We start from the raw sequence: 19,184 nt of genomic DNA, 5'->3' as shown, positions 1-19,184 counted from the left end.
GACGTGTGGGAACGCACACACACAAACATATGCAGTGTGAGCGTTTGTGTGGACAGGTTGTCCTTAATGAGGGTAGAACAGGGCCCTTTGTTAAGACTCCTGCCATGAGGAGGCAGAGAAAGAAAAAAAATAGGCTAAAAGTGGAGGCATGAGTCTCGGTGGAAAATATCAGCTTAAAAAGATGGGAACATGTCTTTTTGAGCAGTTTCCTCGGCTGGCATTTACTTCACAATGGCCCATTCAGCAGCAGGTGATGCCTTGGCATATTCAGATGGGGCCAATCTTGAAGGGACGCACTGTCACTTGCTGGATAATGAAACACAGCATGGAGACAAACCATGGCAGACAGGACAATCTGAGAAGGAACACTGGCACTTGATGTGAACATGCATTGGTACATGGACGTGACCCGGGAGTTCCCTCGACCTCAGTCACCAGGGGGTGCAGAGTCTGCTGTTTCTCTTGTCTTCCATGTCTTGTCCAAATCAGCCTGGACATCGCTCTAATCCTATTTAAAGGTTTTTATTTTTATTTTTCAAAAGCAGAGAGGTAGCCAACTCAGCAACCCCATAGAGCACACTGACATCCATTTCACAACACAAATGAGATGGAAACATGAACTTAGAATTGATGTTACCCACCTTTCTTGTTTGCTGCATTCATTGGGGCAAAAAAGATAGAAGGGGGAGGAGTTAATTGGTATTTGCTACCTGTTAACTTTTGTTGTCTTTGCATACATTTTGTTCTAATCCTTCACCATATACAGAACACTAAAAATCTCAGCCAAAAGGTTGTAGGCACAGAGCAAAAAAATTATCCAAACAATTGCTAGAGGCTTTTGAGAACAGTTTCATCATTATTTGCTGTTGGTGCTGGTCTTGGTGACTCTGCAGGTAGGAATAGTAACCAGAGCTACAGTGTGATTATTTCTATGCACATTTACTGCCAGTACACAGTGAAAAGGGCACACAGCCACCTCCCTACAGTCCCTTCTGTCAATCTGTATCTACAGAAAAAAGGACTTCCAGACAGAGGATGTGCTACTCAGCAGTGAGCTGTCTCAAGGCCTATTATTAACCAGCGGCTTTTTAAGTCCACTGGAGACAGCAGCTGCACATTCTGTGCATGGCAGGTTGGAGAACAGGTATGATGTGAATGTAGAATCTGTAATGGAGCCACCAGGACAAGATAGAATGTGGGACTTAATCAAAACGAAGTAAAGATGGGTAAATAATGGTTTGCAGGTAATAGATTTCTGTCCAAATGGTATCTTTATAATGTTCAAATCACATTAGCATTTTAATTACGTTGCTGAAAGACTCTACTGCGAGACTAACATGTCTTAGAAGAAGGGAGTAAAAAAAACTTTATTTTAAAAATCAGTTAATTTAAAAAAGATACTATGAAACTATTTGTTTGCAATTATTGAAAATCAGTAATTCATTTTAGCTCAATTTTGTCAGCAACCAACACAATTTATTTTGTTTGAATACTGTCTGTGAAAATAGCTGAATAATCATTTGATATATAAAATAAAAAAAAAACTTTAATGTGACCAAGAATCTAAAGAAACAGAAACAAGACCCAAACTAAAATTATTTTACAAACATATAAATCATAGAACTGTTTTAACTAGAAATATAAAAATGTCTGTATTTTTAAAGCCCACAGATCGCCAAATTAAGACCTGATCATGGAATTGTTTTACTCCAAGTAGCATAATTCCCCGTTTGTCTGAACCTCCAGAGCATTTTGTTGGTCTGTTTGTAATCACGGCATACTGCACAGGGCCTGCTCAAGTGCTTTAAGGAGATATTGACTGAGCTTTTAGCTAAGCCCTCTGCTGCAGCCTTCTGTTTCCGATTTAAAATGACCAACAGTGTTGCCAAAACACATTTTTCACTCCTATCTAAGAGCATTTGACAGCCAAGCTGTGATTTTATTAGAGCGGCTATGTCAGCTGCCAATTCTTCTGACACTTCACATAGTATTGTTGAAAACAGCCAACTGGGCCAGAATCTTTTGTCTGAGATACAAATCAATTCTTTTCCCATCACACTGTATACTGTGGTAAGGAAACTAGGTGGTGTTGTTTGGATTGTGAGCAGCCTGGTGCAAGTGTCTCATTACCATTCCTGATGCAACCAGGAGAAACCTACAATCACCGGTGCCACTGCAGTTTAACCTCAACCCAACAAAACAGTGAAACATAAACACAAACAGTGCCTCTTACTTTTTAAAGAGAAGGATGGCAATCACAATGATGATGATGACGATCACTGCCAATACTGGTCCCATGACCCACAACATTTCAGGCTGATCCATCCCCTGTGGCATGTTTGTTGTGATCTGAATCGGATCTGAGTAGGGACTGGCTGAAAAAGTCATCTGTAAAAAAAAAAAAAGAGAGAAAAATGATGCTACATGAGAGTTGAGTTGCTTCATACAAAAACCAAATAACATAGCAGGGTTTTCCTTTTATAACTTAATGTAGCTTGTATTCCAAAAAAGGTTTGGCTTGTCAAGTTAGACACTAAGGACAGAAAAAAGAGTGACAAAAATGTATTATATGACACCTTCTATAGCTTAAGTAACAACATGCACTGCAGATTTCTTGTTAAGTTATTGTGGTAATGGGACATAATATAAGGATGGAGCAAGACAATCTGCAACAACGTGTACCAAACCCAAATGACACTTTCTCATGAACAACAACCTTCTTGGCTAATGAGGTTATTATTTTCCATTAAAGGATTTCTGTTTAAGGAAACTGAGATGGCCGATGACAGAGCGAGCGTGTGAAAAGAAAGTATGAGCGGTAAAGACAGAAAGGTGGGAATAAGCGTGCATGTCCCTTGGTTCGCTGAGATAAATGGGGGCACAGACGAGGACTCATCTCTTCTTCATTAGTGTTCACACCGTGACGGATGAGGAGGGGAAGAGAGAGGTGACGGTAAGGGTGCGTTTCCACCTTGGTTGTAAATGAGACATCTTCCCACTTATCGTCTCTAAATGACGGAGGGGGAGGGCTGGAGGAAAAGGCACGTAGGTGTGTGTGAGAGTGGTATTTTTTTTTTTTTTTTTTTTGGAGGAATGAGTTGACAAAGCAATGCAGGATGGTGTTTAAAAAAAAGAGCCGCAAGAAAGGAGAGAATAACTGAGGAGAACCAGCTGACAGATGAGAAAGAGAGAGATGTGCGGCATCTGTCATTAGAGCTCAGCATGCCACCTATTGAATGTTGATAGGATTTGCAGGTAGGGGAAGGGAGTGGGGTGTGCGGAGGGGTATGGGTGACAGATCGCAGACCTCGAAGGGAATTGGGCTCCCAGCATGCAGCAGGAGTGGCGGGGCAGCAGGCAGCAGTAATCCGCATCATTAGCTGCACAGCAGCCCGCTCTTTGGCACACAGGCAGATATTAATTGGAAAGATAAGCTGAGATGAGCTCAAAGAGTCCTGCGCTCTGTCATAAAGTGCTGGTATCTCTCATACTCTTGGGCATCTGCTGGAAAAATTTACATTATGGGTGTGTGCGCGTTACAGCATGTCTCAATCGTGTACGTGCAAACCAGCGTGCACTGATATTAGGCACAGAGGCAAGATAACTCAAGCAGGAAAGTGAAAAGATTCACATTTTCATATAACAGCGGTAGCTTGCAGCAGCGTTTTTCATTTATCTTTTCCTCTTGCATATACAAACACACACTGTGAGATGAGTTTGCTGTGCTTTTGGGAGGAACCTATTATCTAAGAGCAAAGAGAAGCGGCACTGCAATGGGACACTGCTAGTGTGACGACACTGCGAGGCTTCCTGTTCTTTCTGGAAGGCCCAAAAGAGGCTTAGGGACATAGCCCTGCAGGGAATCCTGGGAAAATGTTCCTTTTTTCGCCGTAGTAACAAATAACTGCAGCTGTTCTTTCAGAGACGGATAAGAGAGGAAGAGCAGGGAGAGGTCTGAACAAAAAGAGAGGGCTTTTTGTCTGTTGGTCACGGCGATGTAGTGGGATCATCCATTTGAACGGCCCTAATATCTGATAAAAGCTCAGTCACGCAGCTAATAATGTTTCTGCCCTCACAGAGCAGTATCACAAAGAGGCAGTGGTGCTGTGAAGGAATGCGTGAGCCTGAGAGTGAGTCAGACAGTGAGAGACATTAGCAGATCTCTTACCACTCTGAATTATTGTGTCTTTCTGTGTGTACTTTTGGATGGGAGCAGGTCATGAGAGGTTCACCTTTTTACGTGCAATCCTTACATTTTAAGTATGGATGACCAGAGTAGATAACTTTCAGGTATTAAGCTTTGTATTTTTGACCCCTGTTGAACACCACTTCTGAGATCTGAAATACCTCGGTAGCTGATGAAACTTCATTGCTTATATTCATGCTAAGGCGGAAGATTTTTTTGACTGTATGTTAAATTCTATTAGCTGAGGAAACACTGACCTCAAAGAGCCAATTTATAGTATGATACATCATGTGTGCTGTTTGTGATCTTGGATGATCTAAAGTTTTCCATGTACGCTAGTATGAAAAGGCCAACCACAATGTCCTGATTGTGGCTGCCAAAAAGCAAAAAGCGTTTGGAGCATGAGTGCCAAAAGAAGTTGTAGTAATTAATTTCACCGTATCAGTCCCATTTAATCCTTATTTTAGATTATATGCAACTCAGAACTCATTTTTAGATAACTTAGCAAAACTATTTTTCTCTATTTAAAGAAAAAAAGGGATTAGAGAGCTTTTAAGAAGAACTGAAAGCTGGACCTAAACAAATCTTTTGAGATAATTAAATGCTGAAAATAAATGAGATATCGAATAGAAAGTTGATAGGATTCTGTTTAACCCTGGTGAAGGGAGGCGGCAAATAAAGCAGTAAGTTTAAGGCAATGAATGCTTAAGCTCTGAATGAAAGACTGCAAGAAGTATTTGGTTATTTCTGTAAGTGTGTATCTGTTAGACTAAGCATATGTGGAACATCAGTTTTTCAAAGCCTTTTGTCAAACTCCTCTGAGCCTCTACAAGTGAATGTGTTTGTCTAGGTTGCAGCCGCTGAGAGTGTGTGTATGTGTATGATTCTAAGTGTTTGTCTGAGACACAGTAAGTGAACACAAGAGGGAGTGGGCGATGAGAGATGACTGAGGAAGAGAGACAGAGAGGGAGAGATTGTGGCAGAGGTGTCATGGTAGCAGCAGATATCCAGCGTGCTATCTAGGCCTGTGGGCTACACTGCTTCCTCAGTCAGCCACCACTCTGCCATCCCCTGAACACGGGATCTGCTACGCGCAGCGCAGGCACGCGTGCTTCAACTCATCGTTGACCCTGCTAGCTCCCCGCCTTTCCAAAAATGGCTAAAATAAGCCACAGGGCGTGCGCCAGACAAACAAACACGCAGAGACGCCTGTTATGTATCCGTAGCTCACTCTGCCTCCCTGGAGAGGCTGAGGAGCCCACACGTTCCTCCTTGCTGCATGGCATAGTGGAAGCCAGAGAGAGGGAGGGTGAGGAGATACAGAGACCAAAAAATATGAGGCGCAAAAAGTAAGGGAAAGATAGTCTGTCTTTATCTAAGAGAAACAGAAATGTGCTGTCTGGTCTGATGAGTCCTGTGTGATGACCCCTCTCTTTTGTCCCAGAGTTCACTACTTATGCTTTTTTCTGCACTCACTTTTGCTCTCGGATGTTCCTTTTACCGTTTAACACTAGAAACTGCACTTAGTCCTGCTCTCAAGCTGTCTGAATACCAAGCTCCCATTTGAAGAATTTGTTATGAAGCAATTGAAGGAACATATAAAATGATATAGTCTTTTTTAACAAAAGACATTCCGAATCAAATGTATAATTATCTGCTTCTGATTGCAGAAAGATACAGGATTTTTAAGGAGAATCTGTGAGACCACAACTGCACCTCTAATAATAATTAGTTATTATTTGTGCCTAGCAATTTATATTTGAAGTACTTTTAATTTGTAACAGCTTGCTGCTCTTATTATATATGATTTTTTTTTTACAGCAACTTGTCATTTTGATGATAACTTAATCTATAAATGAATATAAAAGTTCAGTGTTGGAATTTAACATCCAGCAAATGTCCATCAGCCAAAGTCTTTCAAGCTGTTAATGCACAATATTTCCAATGCTGCAGGAGGGTTTGTCCTGTTGAGAAAGGTCACTGCCGTTAGAAATGCTGTTGGTGTAGAAAAACATGATAGAGCTGCAACAACGTTTAGGTTGGTGTAAGAATCAAAAAAACTGGATCCACATAAATGAAATTACAATTTCCCTGCAGAACTTAGTAAAAAAAAAAGTTTTCCACCTCGTTTATCACTGGTTTGTATGTTATGACTGATCAGTGTATGCATTTGTATAATAAATTGGACACTCGCTTGTAATTCTGTGTTTCTTTGTGCTTCCCCCTTATAAATAACTAAGCTATATCATAAATAAATAAAAGGAATCCAGATGACTGGAGGCATCGCTGGAGGAAGGCTCCTCTGGAGTGGATGTGACACAACACAGCTGAACATTCACTGCCTACATTTGTGCTATCCCTGAAAAGTTGGACTTGAATATGCTTCGTAACAAAAAAAAACAAGACACAAAAAAACATCTTGTTTTCATAATTCCCTCTTGATACTGTTTGTCAAAGCCTTTCAAATTCTAAAAGAAGCTAGTCTTCAATGTTATGGGTGCTTTGAGCCCAGAGCAACAGAATTATTGCAACAAAGCAAATTCTTCATGTATGTGAGGAGAATATAAATGTCTGGATGGAACTTAAAGCAGCGATATGTGGCGAACACATTTGATCCCACTACTTCGGCATTTTCGCTTTGCCAAGAACTCACCTTTCTCTTATCATAAAAAAGGCACACATTAACACAACCTTGTTCTCTGCGACAGGTTCACTTTGTCTCATCTAAGCTTCACAGGTTGGACTGGACACAAGACCAAAAAAATAAAAAAAATCTTCTGTCTTGCTCTCCAACAGCACCCGACCACTCTGCCTCACATCACAGAGTATTGCATGCTGCCTCCCTCCCTCACTCTCTTTTCACATTAAATGATACTGTTTATACACACCCAGCATCTATCATCTCATTTCACACTTCCCCCGGCTTGTTTATTTGCCGTGGGTGCTGGGGAGACATGAAGGCACATTCTCTTTTTCTTTCTTTCTCTTATTCCCCTTTTGCCACCCTTCCTTCTCTTCTTGCCTTCAACCGCTGGCGGCTGCTTGTGGCCATTGATATACGAGGGCTTATTAAACCCTGGCGGTCTTGTTTGATCTACACTAGGGGAGTTTGGGTTGGTGGTGAGGAAGGCTAGTAAAGACACAAGTCATTTATTCCAGTACTTGTTGTTTTATTCTCCTGGGTCTGGTGAAGATCCTGCTTGCGGCAGCTTCTGCCAACTGCTCGGTGCTGCTGCACACTTTACCTTCTGCACCAGCGTGTTTGGTAATAAATGTTTGCAAGTGCCGTGTGGGGGGTGACAAAAAACAAACGCTGCTGTGGTGTCTGAGTTACCCAAAGAGTGCAGTTAAGGGATTTATGCGGCAATCAATGACAGCCTGCCAGCAGCCACCAAACTGTTTGGTGTGTTAAATGCACACAAAAAAAAAATCATGTTAGGAGAAACAAGAAGGGGTTTCAGTTTGCAATGAAGAAATCTTTTTTTCAGAACGCGTGCATAATATGAGTATCAGATCTTCTATTGTATATCTTTAACCAAGGACACGAGGTTTCAAGGTATGATGCTGCTGCAGTTCCACAAAATCACTCACTGAAGTAAAAACAAAACATTTTCCGTTCTTGAGAGCAAACATTAACAAAATGTTAAGCCCGATAGTAATCAACTAAATTAGATTCCATTTCTCAGTTTGAGCTGTAGCCACACTTGGATATTCATTTATGGTATTAGACTTATGGTTTTCCTTTTTAATCCTTCGCACAGCAACTTTTCTTTTGAAACTGGGTTAACGTTCTGGCAAACTGTGCAAACATAAACGTATTTCTTTAAACCAGGAGCCTGAAATCTTCACACTGAAGAGCCATTTCCACCCTTTCTCTCACTAAATAAAGTTTGTCCGAAGCTTTAAAAACAACTTCAAGCTCCAAATAAAGAAAGCACAGCTCTGTAGGTGTTATATAAATGCTACATAAAAAATGTATTGTTGTTATTTATTTATTTATTCTTTAATAAATTGTTAATTATATTGGGATTTCTGCATGTTAGAAAAAAAGAAGAAGACCAAACTCTCCTGGAGGGTTTTTTTTAGCTCCATTGATAAAATGTAATCTCTAAACTATGAAAGCATTTGCATCCTATCTATTTTTGTATCAAATAAATAAAATAATAAAACTTTAAAATAATAAAAGCATAGGCTTTTATCCTAATAAATTATTAGAGTAAACATAAAAAAATAATTTATTGGATATTTATTTGTGGGTTACTAAAAATATTTTATGAAATGCAGAAATTTTCCTTTATTTACACTTTAAATCAAAAGTAAGCTTTTACTTCTAATACATAAAGTTTTATCTGTGATATATGTGCTGTACTTTGTTTGTTCCCTCAGCCTCAAATGTGTAGAAGCAGAATATTTTTGGTGGATTTCCGATAAAGATGACATTTTATTGCCAGAAGTTTGATTAACAAAGTAGCTAGCAGGCTAACAAATGTCTAAAACTAATCTAAACTAAGCTAGAGACAGCTGCAGCAGAGGGACCAAAGAGCTGCAGGATGCAGACCCCTGCTTTAAACCAATATGCAGTAAAGATGCTGCTGCACAATGGTGCCAGGAGGAACTACTTAAGTGAAACTTGTCGTTAAATATGCAAGGGTGTCTTTGCAAATTCTGCAAACATCGCAGAATCTAGAGCTTCATCAAAACCTGTAATTATTCCTCCTGCCAGCTGCAGGTCAGAAGTAGGTATTTACCTCAGATATAATGAGCTAAAGGGTTAGAAGCATGCCAAAGTTAAAATGAGAGCTTCATTTCCAATCTTCCACAAGGGTTTTACAGCTGCGTTGTTTATGGAGTTTTTGATGTGAACCAAAGTAAAACACTTGCTACAAAACTGTCTAATTTGGGAAACAGGGCATACAATTTGCATGAAGTTTATGAAATCAGGCCTCAAATGAAAAGGTTAAAGTCACTAATTGACACATCCTATGAGTAAGGTTTGATTAGACAAAGCAAATCCGTTTGAAAAGTGGATGAGTGATCAGTTCAGAACAGGAAGTGCACAGAAAGAAACCAGTTCTCAGCTGCAAGGATATAACATGCAGGTACAGTGAGAGTCTTGTGCAGCGATGGGATTTGGGCATCTTCTTTGAAGTCAACTATATCATAGCTGCCCAGCATGGCCTCCTTTGCACGTCCGTCCCCATCTCGGAGTGGAGGAGTAAGGGATTACTGGGGGAGGAGGGGCGTTGGGGACATGTAAAGTAGCATTTCAGGGGAATCAGGCCTGCTTTACAGACTCTCTTGGCCCTGTGACCAGGCCCTCATCTCCCTCTTAACTCCAGCCGCACTAATCAATCTCCTCTGCTGTCTTCACGGTAGAGAAGGATGTGGAGAGGGAGTGAGATGCAGAGAAAGAGGAAAAAGAGCTCAAAGGCAGGAGTAAAGAGAAAGAAATAGGTGAAAAGTCCAGGATTTGGTTTCAGACAGAGCACTCGCATTCTCTCCCTTCTCCGGTTGCCCAGGGCCCAAGCTACTGAATATGCATGTCCCGGGTAGTGGAGGAGCCCAGAGCAATCGCAGACTCTCATTCCTCCTGCAGTGAAGTTTAGCCCAGACCATCCCATAGAGAGATGGGCCTTCATGTTAGTGCTGCTTGACAAGTGCACAGTGGCTCCACTTAGAAAGCCCAAAGTCTTGTATTAGCATTGTTAAGACATCTGTGCGGGCCCCTGCCGGCTGCAGAAATGGCAGAGTTGGATCTCTGATGTTACTGTCAACTGATAAGGGAGTTATCAGGACAAGCTACTATTTCTTTTAAAGGTGGCTCTATCAAAGTGCGAAACATAAAAAAACAATGGTTTGCCACAGCCATTTTGGATTATGTTTTAAAAAACTGCTGTTAAGAAAAATATACAACAAGTAAAATAAAAAATAAAAGTTGCTTAATTAGAACTTGGGTTTTTACTCTGACAAAAAAAGCTCAATAAAATTTTGTGCCAGTAGATGGAAGAAGTGTGTGTGACTTACGTAATTAGCAGCACTATCTGTCTCCTCATATTTAAGTACTGCCAGTACAAAGCAGAGATACTCCTGCTGATTTGTCAGGGGCTTGTTGTAGAAGCCATTGTAGTTCTTCTCATCACCCAGGGTAAAAGTGGTTGGCAGGGAATCCAATTTGGCAGCAATGTAAGCTTTGGAGGAATCCAGGTGACGTCTGCGCCTCAGGACTGGACCGTCACTTGACCTGAGCAGCTGGGGAAGAGGCAAAAAGGGTATTTATTACGGTCAAAATCAGCAATACACACATCTGCCTCAAATTTTAGCATAGCAACAACCCGACTGAATACCTAACTGTCTACAACTCCTAACTTCTCAGAATAACAAACCCTTAGGACTCATTCAATTGGTCCAGGTCTGGTTTTGGCTCTAGAAAAGATAATGATTCTGGGGAGCTAAAATGGCCTTTGCACAGTGACATAACAGCAAACAATACAGCCAAGCTACGAAGTGAGCAATTAGTACTTGCTCCGGCACACAATCTCAGCGTGACTGCCAGCCTGGTTAATAAATGAGCAGGGGCACACAGCACTGCGGCATTGTGTTTTCAGCAGCATTTTGTTTTCTGTCAGTGATGTCTTGTGTGCTGCTCCAGATGTAGCTTTATTAAATCATTATGTTGGAGGGAGGAGACAATGGCCTGCTCAGTGTTTAATGACTCAGGGAGTCCCATCGCTTTTCCCTTTCCGTCTCCTCTGTTATTTCTACAGGGAACTTAAACAATAGCGATTCAAATCAACAAGCCTCAGAGTTTACTTAAAAATCCTGCTATTAATATTTAGGTATGGCATTTAGTTTAAATTTCCTCATGAACAAAAGGGACTATTATTCAAAAGAAAATTAGGGAAGTCATAATTCGTTATCCTCATGTGTATTGTGTAAAACTTAATGTGAAGCCGGTAAAGGCAAAGCAGTTTTATTTTTTTTACATTACTGTACAAATAAAGTGTAGTTTATCTGCACATCAGGTGTTCCTCAACATTAATACAATTCTCTGTAGATGCAAACTGTTTGATTCAACAGATGGCCACTGTTTGCAGACCTGGCATCCAATCAGGATCCTCCCCACCTACCTGAGTGAGTCATTCTTTAAAATCTCTCTGCCCTGGAATCTCTCCCTCCCTGAGCCCAGGAGGGTAGCGCTAATTAGCTTCTATCAGGGACTCCCTGCCCAGTTGGAACAGAAAATGCTTTTTGTGACCCCTGACCTGGCACATTAGCCAATCAGCCGCCGCCTGGCACTCACCTCATCCAGGTCCATCTCGTCTGGATTGTTCCATCGCCTTGTTGATGGAGTCACCGGCACCACCACAATGTAGTACCACCTGCCAAGAAAAAAAAAAGAAAAAAAAGAAGCAAAAGCCTGTGTAAATGAACAAAACAAATACACGCCAAGATCAAAGTGGGTCGAGTGGATTAATAATACGGTCAGCACACCAAGACGAACTTTAACTGTTAGGTTTGTTGGGATAAATTCTGAACTGGAGAACTAAACAAGTGGCTCTGACCGAGGCTGACCACAGGCAGATTGGCATTGCATTCTCCAATTAATGGCTAATCACTAAGAACATCTGCCACGTAGACTGGAACAAACTCCCTGTAAGGAGAGCCTTCAGCTAATAGAAACCCCCACAGGATTCCTAAGGTTAATAAGAGCAACTATGTGAGTAGCTGTGTGTGTTTTTATGTGTATCTAAAGACCAGAATGGAGGAAAATGAAAGATATTTAGGAACGAAGGGTCAAACTAAGGAGGTTGGTGGATGAATAAGCATGCATGTGAGTATAGGCTGTACTAATAAACATGTGTATATTGTGTTTGTGTTGCCTTTCTCATTCTTGCTGTCAAGCCCGTGTTCTCTCTGATTGTTTTCTCTTAGCTAAAACTTTTCTCTCCACTGCGGCATTTTGTAAAACGAGCTGCTGCTGACAGTGAAAGCAGCTGCCCTTCTCCTCCTCTTTCCAGGCTTCAGATCTGTGATTCAACAGTCACTCAAGTCTCAGAGAGGGAGAAGACGCGTATAACAAGGCTCCTCACCCTCTCACGCGCACACACACCCCTTAACTTGCCCAATCACCTGCACTTTTTGTCTGTCAATCTGTGCTGGACCTGAGCCAGCCTTGACAGCCCTGTAATCTTTTCACCAATCAACACTGTGCACTCTGCTTACATCAAAGTATCTCTATGCCTGTGTACCTGATGGAAAAGCTTTACTTACGACCCTGCTCTTAACAATTTACGTCAAAAGATAACACAGCTCAACCTGATGTTAAGACTCAATTATTATCAGCTTTTTGTAATATAGATAGCTGAAAGTAAATGTCAGAGTTAAAGCTTTAGAAAAAGGTTTTAAGTATTGATCAGTGCACTGTTTGGCCTTCTGCTGATGTTAGAAAGGCTGTTCAGTCTTCAGTTCTTTGTGTCTTACTTCCCAATTAATGTTTTATTTTTTATCAAGTGGGTCATTTATTTCCACTTCTATTTACTACCTACATTAATTCATTTGATCCATTTTGTAATGACGTGTTTATGCTATTATTGTATTTCATTATCTTTCTCGACTTTTATTAAAGACTAAATCTGCCAAAAAACATAATAATGACTTAAATAAGTGAATAAATCTGTAAACGTCTTCAAATTCTTGAACAAATAATGATACTGAAATTATTTTCACAACAAAAGTAGATTTTAAACAAATAATTTGTAAACTGATCATAATTTGGCTTTAATGTGAAGTTTTTACTGCTCACTTTCCCCTTTTTTATTTGCCATTTAATTTTTTATTCTTATCACAAACAACAATCTAGAGAAATGTGTAAACCTTTAAAGTTGCTGTTTTTAGTTAACCTTTTGAAATTCAGAATATTACGGTCCCACAAGGAACTAGTTTGTGGTTATTAATTTTTTTAACAACTATGATGCTAAAGTTTGCAAACGAAACGATTAAATGCTTCCAGCTTATGTAATGTGACAAATGGTATATTTCTTGCCTAATCTTGTTGTATTTACATTTCTGTTTTTGTGCTGGCCCCTCATACTTGCTTCACTGCTACTTCCTGTGTTCTTACAAACTGTTTCCAATAAAGCGTCTGTCATTCACACATTGTTTTGTTTGCACTGTCAGGCAGGGAAAATAAGACTGTGTTCAGCTACAAACAACTTGGGCTTGATGTTTTTTGGACTTTGAATTGATTACTTGACTCACTGAGTGTGTGCAGCCTTGCTTTACTCACCTGACCCGATCGGCGGTCTGGACATTCGGCAGGTTGATGGTCAACCTGCCACCTTGAGCCTGATGTGTGATGGGCTTGGTTTTGATCAAGTCGGGGGCAGTGTGGATGGACACCTGTTGCTGCAGACCGCCAGCGATGTTACCCCTGCTTGTCAGAGCAAATGAGTACTCAGTGTCCGGCTGCAGCTGTGTGATCAGTTTCCTCTTCTGGTTTCCTTCCACTTCCACACTTTGCTGGTTATACAAAATCTGTAAGCACACAAAAGGTAAACTGAGGAGTTTATTTTGAGAGAAAATGACTGCACTGTGCATTCAGACAAAAACACTATGGTGCATGAACATTCTTCTCAAAAAAAACACAGAAAGGACATAAAAACAGTTTATCAGTTTGATTCAACAGATGGTAAAAACAGTTTGGAACTCATCTCACATGTTCTGGTGTCACACCTGCTCATATCCAATAATGCTTCACACTTGAGAAAGCCATTGCTCCTTTTTTATAAAGCAAGAACTGACACAATGTTATTATTTTATTTACAACAATTTACTTGTAATAATACACATACATGTACTTTATGTGCGACATGTGAAGCAACTCTGATAACTGTCTTTGGAAAGAAATTCAGTCAAAAATGTTGCAATGCATTGTATGTATTCTGGCTGCTTTTAACAAAATTGAGTTCATCATTTTGTCTGTCTTTTGTTTGTTTTTGAGTAAGAACTTACCTTGAAAGGAGCTGGGGATTTGTAGTTTTCTGGCAAATCCCAAGTTAGGAGGACGGATGTTTTCGTGACAGCTTTGACACCAAAGTTAACAGCTGGGAAATCTAGGGTGGGGAAATCCTTTCATTAATATCCCAAATCAAATATCAAATACAAATGCATGAAAAGCAAGTAGCCTTTTCAATTCCCAATAAGCACAAATTCTACAACCTTTTCAAAGACATCCAGATTAATGCTTGCTTTCAGATCACAAAATAACAATATTCATCCACATAAGACTGCTCCATCTACAGAACACTATTCACAAGAACCTGGTATCACTAAGAAATGTATCTGACATGTGGAAACCTGTGACTGAAAATATGTATCAATCATAATAATTAATAAGAGATTTTACGTTTATAGGATTATAAAGTGCATCAAGAAGATACATGCAGGGTACGGTTTAGATTTGTGTGTAATGGGATGGAGGATGAGGATGCGTGGTAATGTGACTGTAGCGTGTAATGAGATTAGCACTCTATAAATCAATAAACAGTGCCGCAATATACTGTGAGTGCAAGATGAGAAAGACATGGCTCTGACAGAGACCTAACCAGCACTTTGGCGTTCGAAACACCAGCTAGTGGTATGAAAATTCATGAGCCATACAGAGATCAAGTACTCTTCTATGCATGTTTTAAACCTTGATATTAGGTTTCCAAATCAAACATCCCTGCGGTGTTTATGCAAAAAATGTTATTTTGGCATCCTCCCTCATGTCCTACCATTTGACATGGTCCTGCTCTGGATGCTGGGGCTGAGGGGTCCCCCGCCCTTACTGGTGAAAGCCTGCACACGGATATCGTAAGTGGTGTCAGGATTCAGGCCCTCGATGGTCATGTGAGTGTCGGTGGTGTGGCTGGTGTTGTCTTGCTGATTGTTTATGTCCCTGTAAACCACCACATAGTTAACGATCTTGCCGTTCCTTTCGGCAAGCAGTGGAGGTTCCCAGGTCAGCTTGGTGCTTGACTGGGTCAGTCCAGTGACTTTGAGGTTGAGCGGGAAGCCCGAAGGCACATCTTCAGGGGTGCTGATCTCCTTTACGTAGGCCTCGCCGATGCCAGCACGGTTACGGGCGCTCAGCCGGAACACGTAGGTGGCCCCTTTGTGCAGATTAGTGACAGTGAAGTGGTCGTCGATTTTTCTCAGCTCGCGTGAGGTGTAAACTTCTTCATCCGTGCGCTTGTACTGCAGCTGGTAGCCCATGAGGTCACCCACCATTTCCTTAGGCGGTTGCCACTGGATCAGTGCCGTGTTGCCCACGGTAGTGCTGATCATCATGGTAGGTTTGCCGGGTACTAAATATATTGAAAAATAAACAACAACAAAAAAAAACACTTCAACTAAAATCCTTTAAATGTAATATACTTGTTTTAAATGCTGTACATATATGTTTTGTGTGGATAAAGAGAATCACAGCTGAAGAGTGACTTATTAAAGTATTTGTTATAATTAAGCCAACACTTGTTTGTTTCAAAGCAATGCTCTGCTGACAAAACTTGCATCCTAGTACTCGCATTAAATGTTGCGTTCACATCTTAGTAAAACCGATAAAACTGCCTCTGACCTGCTCCAGTTGTAGTGATGACTTTAGCTTTGCTACGGGCTCCATCTCCCCTCGTGGTATATGCTGCCACAGTGACAGAGTATGTGGTTTCAGCCTGCAGTCCACCAATAATGGCTTCCTGTAAAACAGTAAAACAACAAAAATCAGTGAGCCTGAGTGAAACCTCCTCAGTGCTGAGGTCGGGGACCTCACAAACCTCCTGTCCCGTGTAAGAACACAGCACCGAAACGAACCAATATGAGATAAACCCCCTTCTCCGTTTACTTTTTTTAAGCCAAATTGACTAAAACAAAATGTGAAAAATTTACCTGAAAGGGTTTTTTTTTTAGGGCACACAAACAGCACGAGGAATTTTTCTTAGACAAGAAAAACTCCTACGCCTGATTGTAAGGCACACTCTGCACCCATTAACCAACAAACCAAATGAACCAGAACATCACCAGTGTGTCAGTGTTCATGCCTGCTGCACGGATGAGCGTGAGATTATACCCAGAGGAGCTCAGGATCATCACTACACTGAAAATTGTACAATTCTGACTGTGAGAGTATTCAAAGTCTTTGAAATAAATCCTTGAGATGAATGGAAATGAGACTTTTAACAATTAAAACCTAAATTCTTGGCATTTCTTCTCCTCTGGTAAAATGTTCAGACAGTCGCGACACAAAAACAGACACACTAAGGTGGTTGAACATATCAGTAACTCAGCAGTCAGGAACAGACAGACATAAAAAACAACTGAGGTAACAAACTGTTATTGGTAACCTGCTGCAGAGCTGGTACTCACTTCACCAGTCTGCATCAGTCGGAATAAACACACACCCACACACTGGAATTAAACACGCAGTGCTTCAACAAAGCATTTTGTAAATAGACAGATGCACACACACACACACACGCGCACACACACACACAAGTGCAATACTCACCAATACATATAGCTCTCTGTGAAAGTATTTAATCATATTTTTAAATGGTACTGACCTTTTTTAAAATAATATTTGTGTTTTGACTCATTTATAGTCCAGTCCTAGTTGAAAACCTGGCATATAATAATATGTATTAAAAAAAAAAAAGTCCCCCCCCCCTCCAAAAAAAACAAGATATGTATAAATATATATATCTCACATGAGATATGCATTATCCTGCAGCTGATAAACTACTGAGTGCCAAATTTTCATTTAGCTTTAGAAAATCCCCTTATTGGTGCAATTTACTATATATTCCTAATAATTAATATAATCTTTGCATTTGCCTGGATACAAAAAAAAAAAAAACCTTTTGTGTGACAGATTGTTAGCTGAAACACAAATTAAAGCTACAACCTTCCAGTGACATGGAAACACAACACTGATCAGTGATTAAGTTAGCTAATTTTTTATGCAGAATAGATTTAGAGATCGCTATTAAAAACATTATAAACACTACAAACTTGCAATAAAAATCTAATTTCTTCAAGTTTACAAATTGGACAGAAAAAGGCCAAAAAATCCAAAACAATGTCTCAAGAATATTTGTAAAAGGCCTTCAAAAAACTGAAATATATTTCAAGAAAAAGCTCCTTTGAAATGAAGAATGGCTTGAGTTTTGTTTAGTGTATATATTATATTATAAAAAAAAATACAAAAATACAAAATGATGATTCAAACTAAAGTATGCATACAGACAGACAGATTTGTGCACATGAACACACCTAAGAACAGATGACGCCGGGGGCTTTGAGTAGACATCGTGCTTCAGTTGTCGGTTTCTGACTCAAGAGGACAAATCTACAGATGTCTACAAGCTTTCCTGCTGGAACTCCGCTCAAACTTTACACTCATGAACGATTATATATGGCTTGGCTCTATTGCTGTTTCTCTTGCTAATGAAGTTTTTATTTCCTTAACACAGAAGAACATTCAACAGCCTATATAAGCAAGCTTTGTTCAACAATGCTTCTCTTTTTGAGGCACATTTAGGGCTCCCACGCCAACCTTTAAAAGAGACGGATGGAAAAAAAAAGCTGCTAAATTACTGTATAATAAACCCATTTTAACTTTATGGAGGAAGTCTCATTACTTTAATCATACAAAAATGGCTTTAACAATCACAGCAATGGCAGCTGCAGCGATCCCCCCCCCTCCCTCAGCTCTGGCAAGGTCGATTCAGGTCTGGTAACACTTTTGAAACTCAGCACAAAATAGAAGAAGCAAAGCTTCAAAGTTTTCCTTCAGAGCAAATGCTTAGAGCAGCACCAAAGGGCATTACAAAGATTATCAAGTCGACTAGTTATAAAAATGGATTCTTCTCTATAAAGCTTTCTCCACCACTATCCTCAGCGAAGAAGAAAATGTCAGGAGAAAATGGGCGACACAGACAAAACAAACATAACTGCTTCTTTTTGGCCAACACACAGTTTTTAATGTTTTCATGTGTTTTGCTTTGCATTAAGTGTGATGATTAACTGAACTTAGCTTCATAAATCTTACTCCCTGTGTACAGGGCATGGGTCAACAAGAGGCACTAATGTTTCTGCAGCAGACATCTGTCTGTGGCTCGTCACGCTACATTAGTTACCTGGCAAACAGTATGCTAAGGACAAAATAAAGATGTGTGAACAGACAACATCTAGCTTGGTGTCTGTCAGGTGTTAATCAATGCAATAAAAGCAGAGGGAGACAAGCCAAGCCTGACTCATAGTTTGTGGTTGGAGCCGAAGGAATCTGTTTACTGTGAGGCCAGGTTTCTGTCGATTAAATGGTAAATACAACAAGCTGAACACACCCTGCTGGTTTAAGGGGGAAAAAGGGACTCAAGCATTGCCATTTTACCTGTTTGACAGGCTGGCGCTATAGCTGCTGCAATTTTACATTTGAGGGTTGCACTAACTGTCACAGGTGTGCCACACAAGAGGTCTACTGTTTCTGACAGTTGGGTAAACTGCAGCTGAAATAAGTTCAACAAATGCTTCTGATTCTATTTTTATTTTAAAAGAAGTAAACTGGCAAATCCGAGTTTTCTGGACTTTTATTATGGCTCTGTGAGGCTAGAAGAATTACTTTATCACACCCAGGTTCATTACAGACCAACAAGTGGTCCACAGTTGGTGGATAAACAGATGGAGGAAAAAAATAATCAGCTTTCCCCAACCTTTGCAGGTGGTTAATGTGTTGATTAACCAGTTTTCTAGAGTACATGCTAGCAGAGGCAGGGAGTAAAAATTGCCCCAATTATTCCTTTCATATGGTTTCTTAAAAGCTGTAAACCTCTTTGCTAAAGATCTCTTTCCCATTGTTTGAATACTAAAACCCTATTTGCTAGTGAGGCAAGCTTTCATTGAATGTCTGACTAGGAACAGTAAGAGGCTCTGCATTTATGGCTCTGCAATATGACGTCTAGGA

At 40.3% G+C, this 19,184-nt stretch overlaps 1 protein-coding gene across 12 annotated transcripts in view; it reads right to left on the bottom strand.

Annotated features, from left to right (window-relative positions):
- Nucleotides 1-19,184, bottom strand: part of LOC108232870 (receptor-type tyrosine-protein phosphatase F) — a 176,292-nt gene that overhangs the window by 34,884 nt on the left and 122,224 nt on the right. For 7 of the 12 annotated variants that reach the window (XM_037972987.1, XM_017410920.3, XM_017410924.3 and 4 more), the window contains 8 exons: nt 15,804-15,921; nt 14,962-15,534; nt 14,198-14,298; nt 13,473-13,720; nt 11,487-11,565; nt 10,211-10,435; nt 2,234-2,388; nt 642-653 (listed from right to left, as the gene is read on the bottom strand). In XM_037972987.1, coding sequence (XP_037828915.1) covers nt 642-653; nt 2,234-2,388; nt 10,211-10,435; nt 11,487-11,565; nt 13,473-13,720; nt 14,198-14,298; nt 14,962-15,534; nt 15,804-15,921 — 1,511 coding nt within the window. The remainder of the gene's footprint in view (nt 1-641; nt 654-2,233; nt 2,389-10,210; nt 10,436-11,486; nt 11,566-13,472; nt 13,721-14,197; nt 14,299-14,961; nt 15,535-15,803; nt 15,922-19,184) is intronic. The other 5 variants (XM_037972988.1, XM_017410930.3, XM_017410931.3 and 2 more) reach the window with 1 other exon arrangement.

Source organism: Kryptolebias marmoratus, linkage group LG20 (genome assembly GCF_001649575.2).
Source record: "Kryptolebias marmoratus isolate JLee-2015 linkage group LG20, ASM164957v2, whole genome shotgun sequence".
NCBI classification, from domain to species: domain Eukaryota; kingdom Metazoa; phylum Chordata; class Actinopteri; order Cyprinodontiformes; family Rivulidae; genus Kryptolebias; species Kryptolebias marmoratus.
The sequence above is the reverse complement of the archived record's forward strand: the minus strand, read 5'-3'. Positions and strand labels throughout refer to the sequence as shown.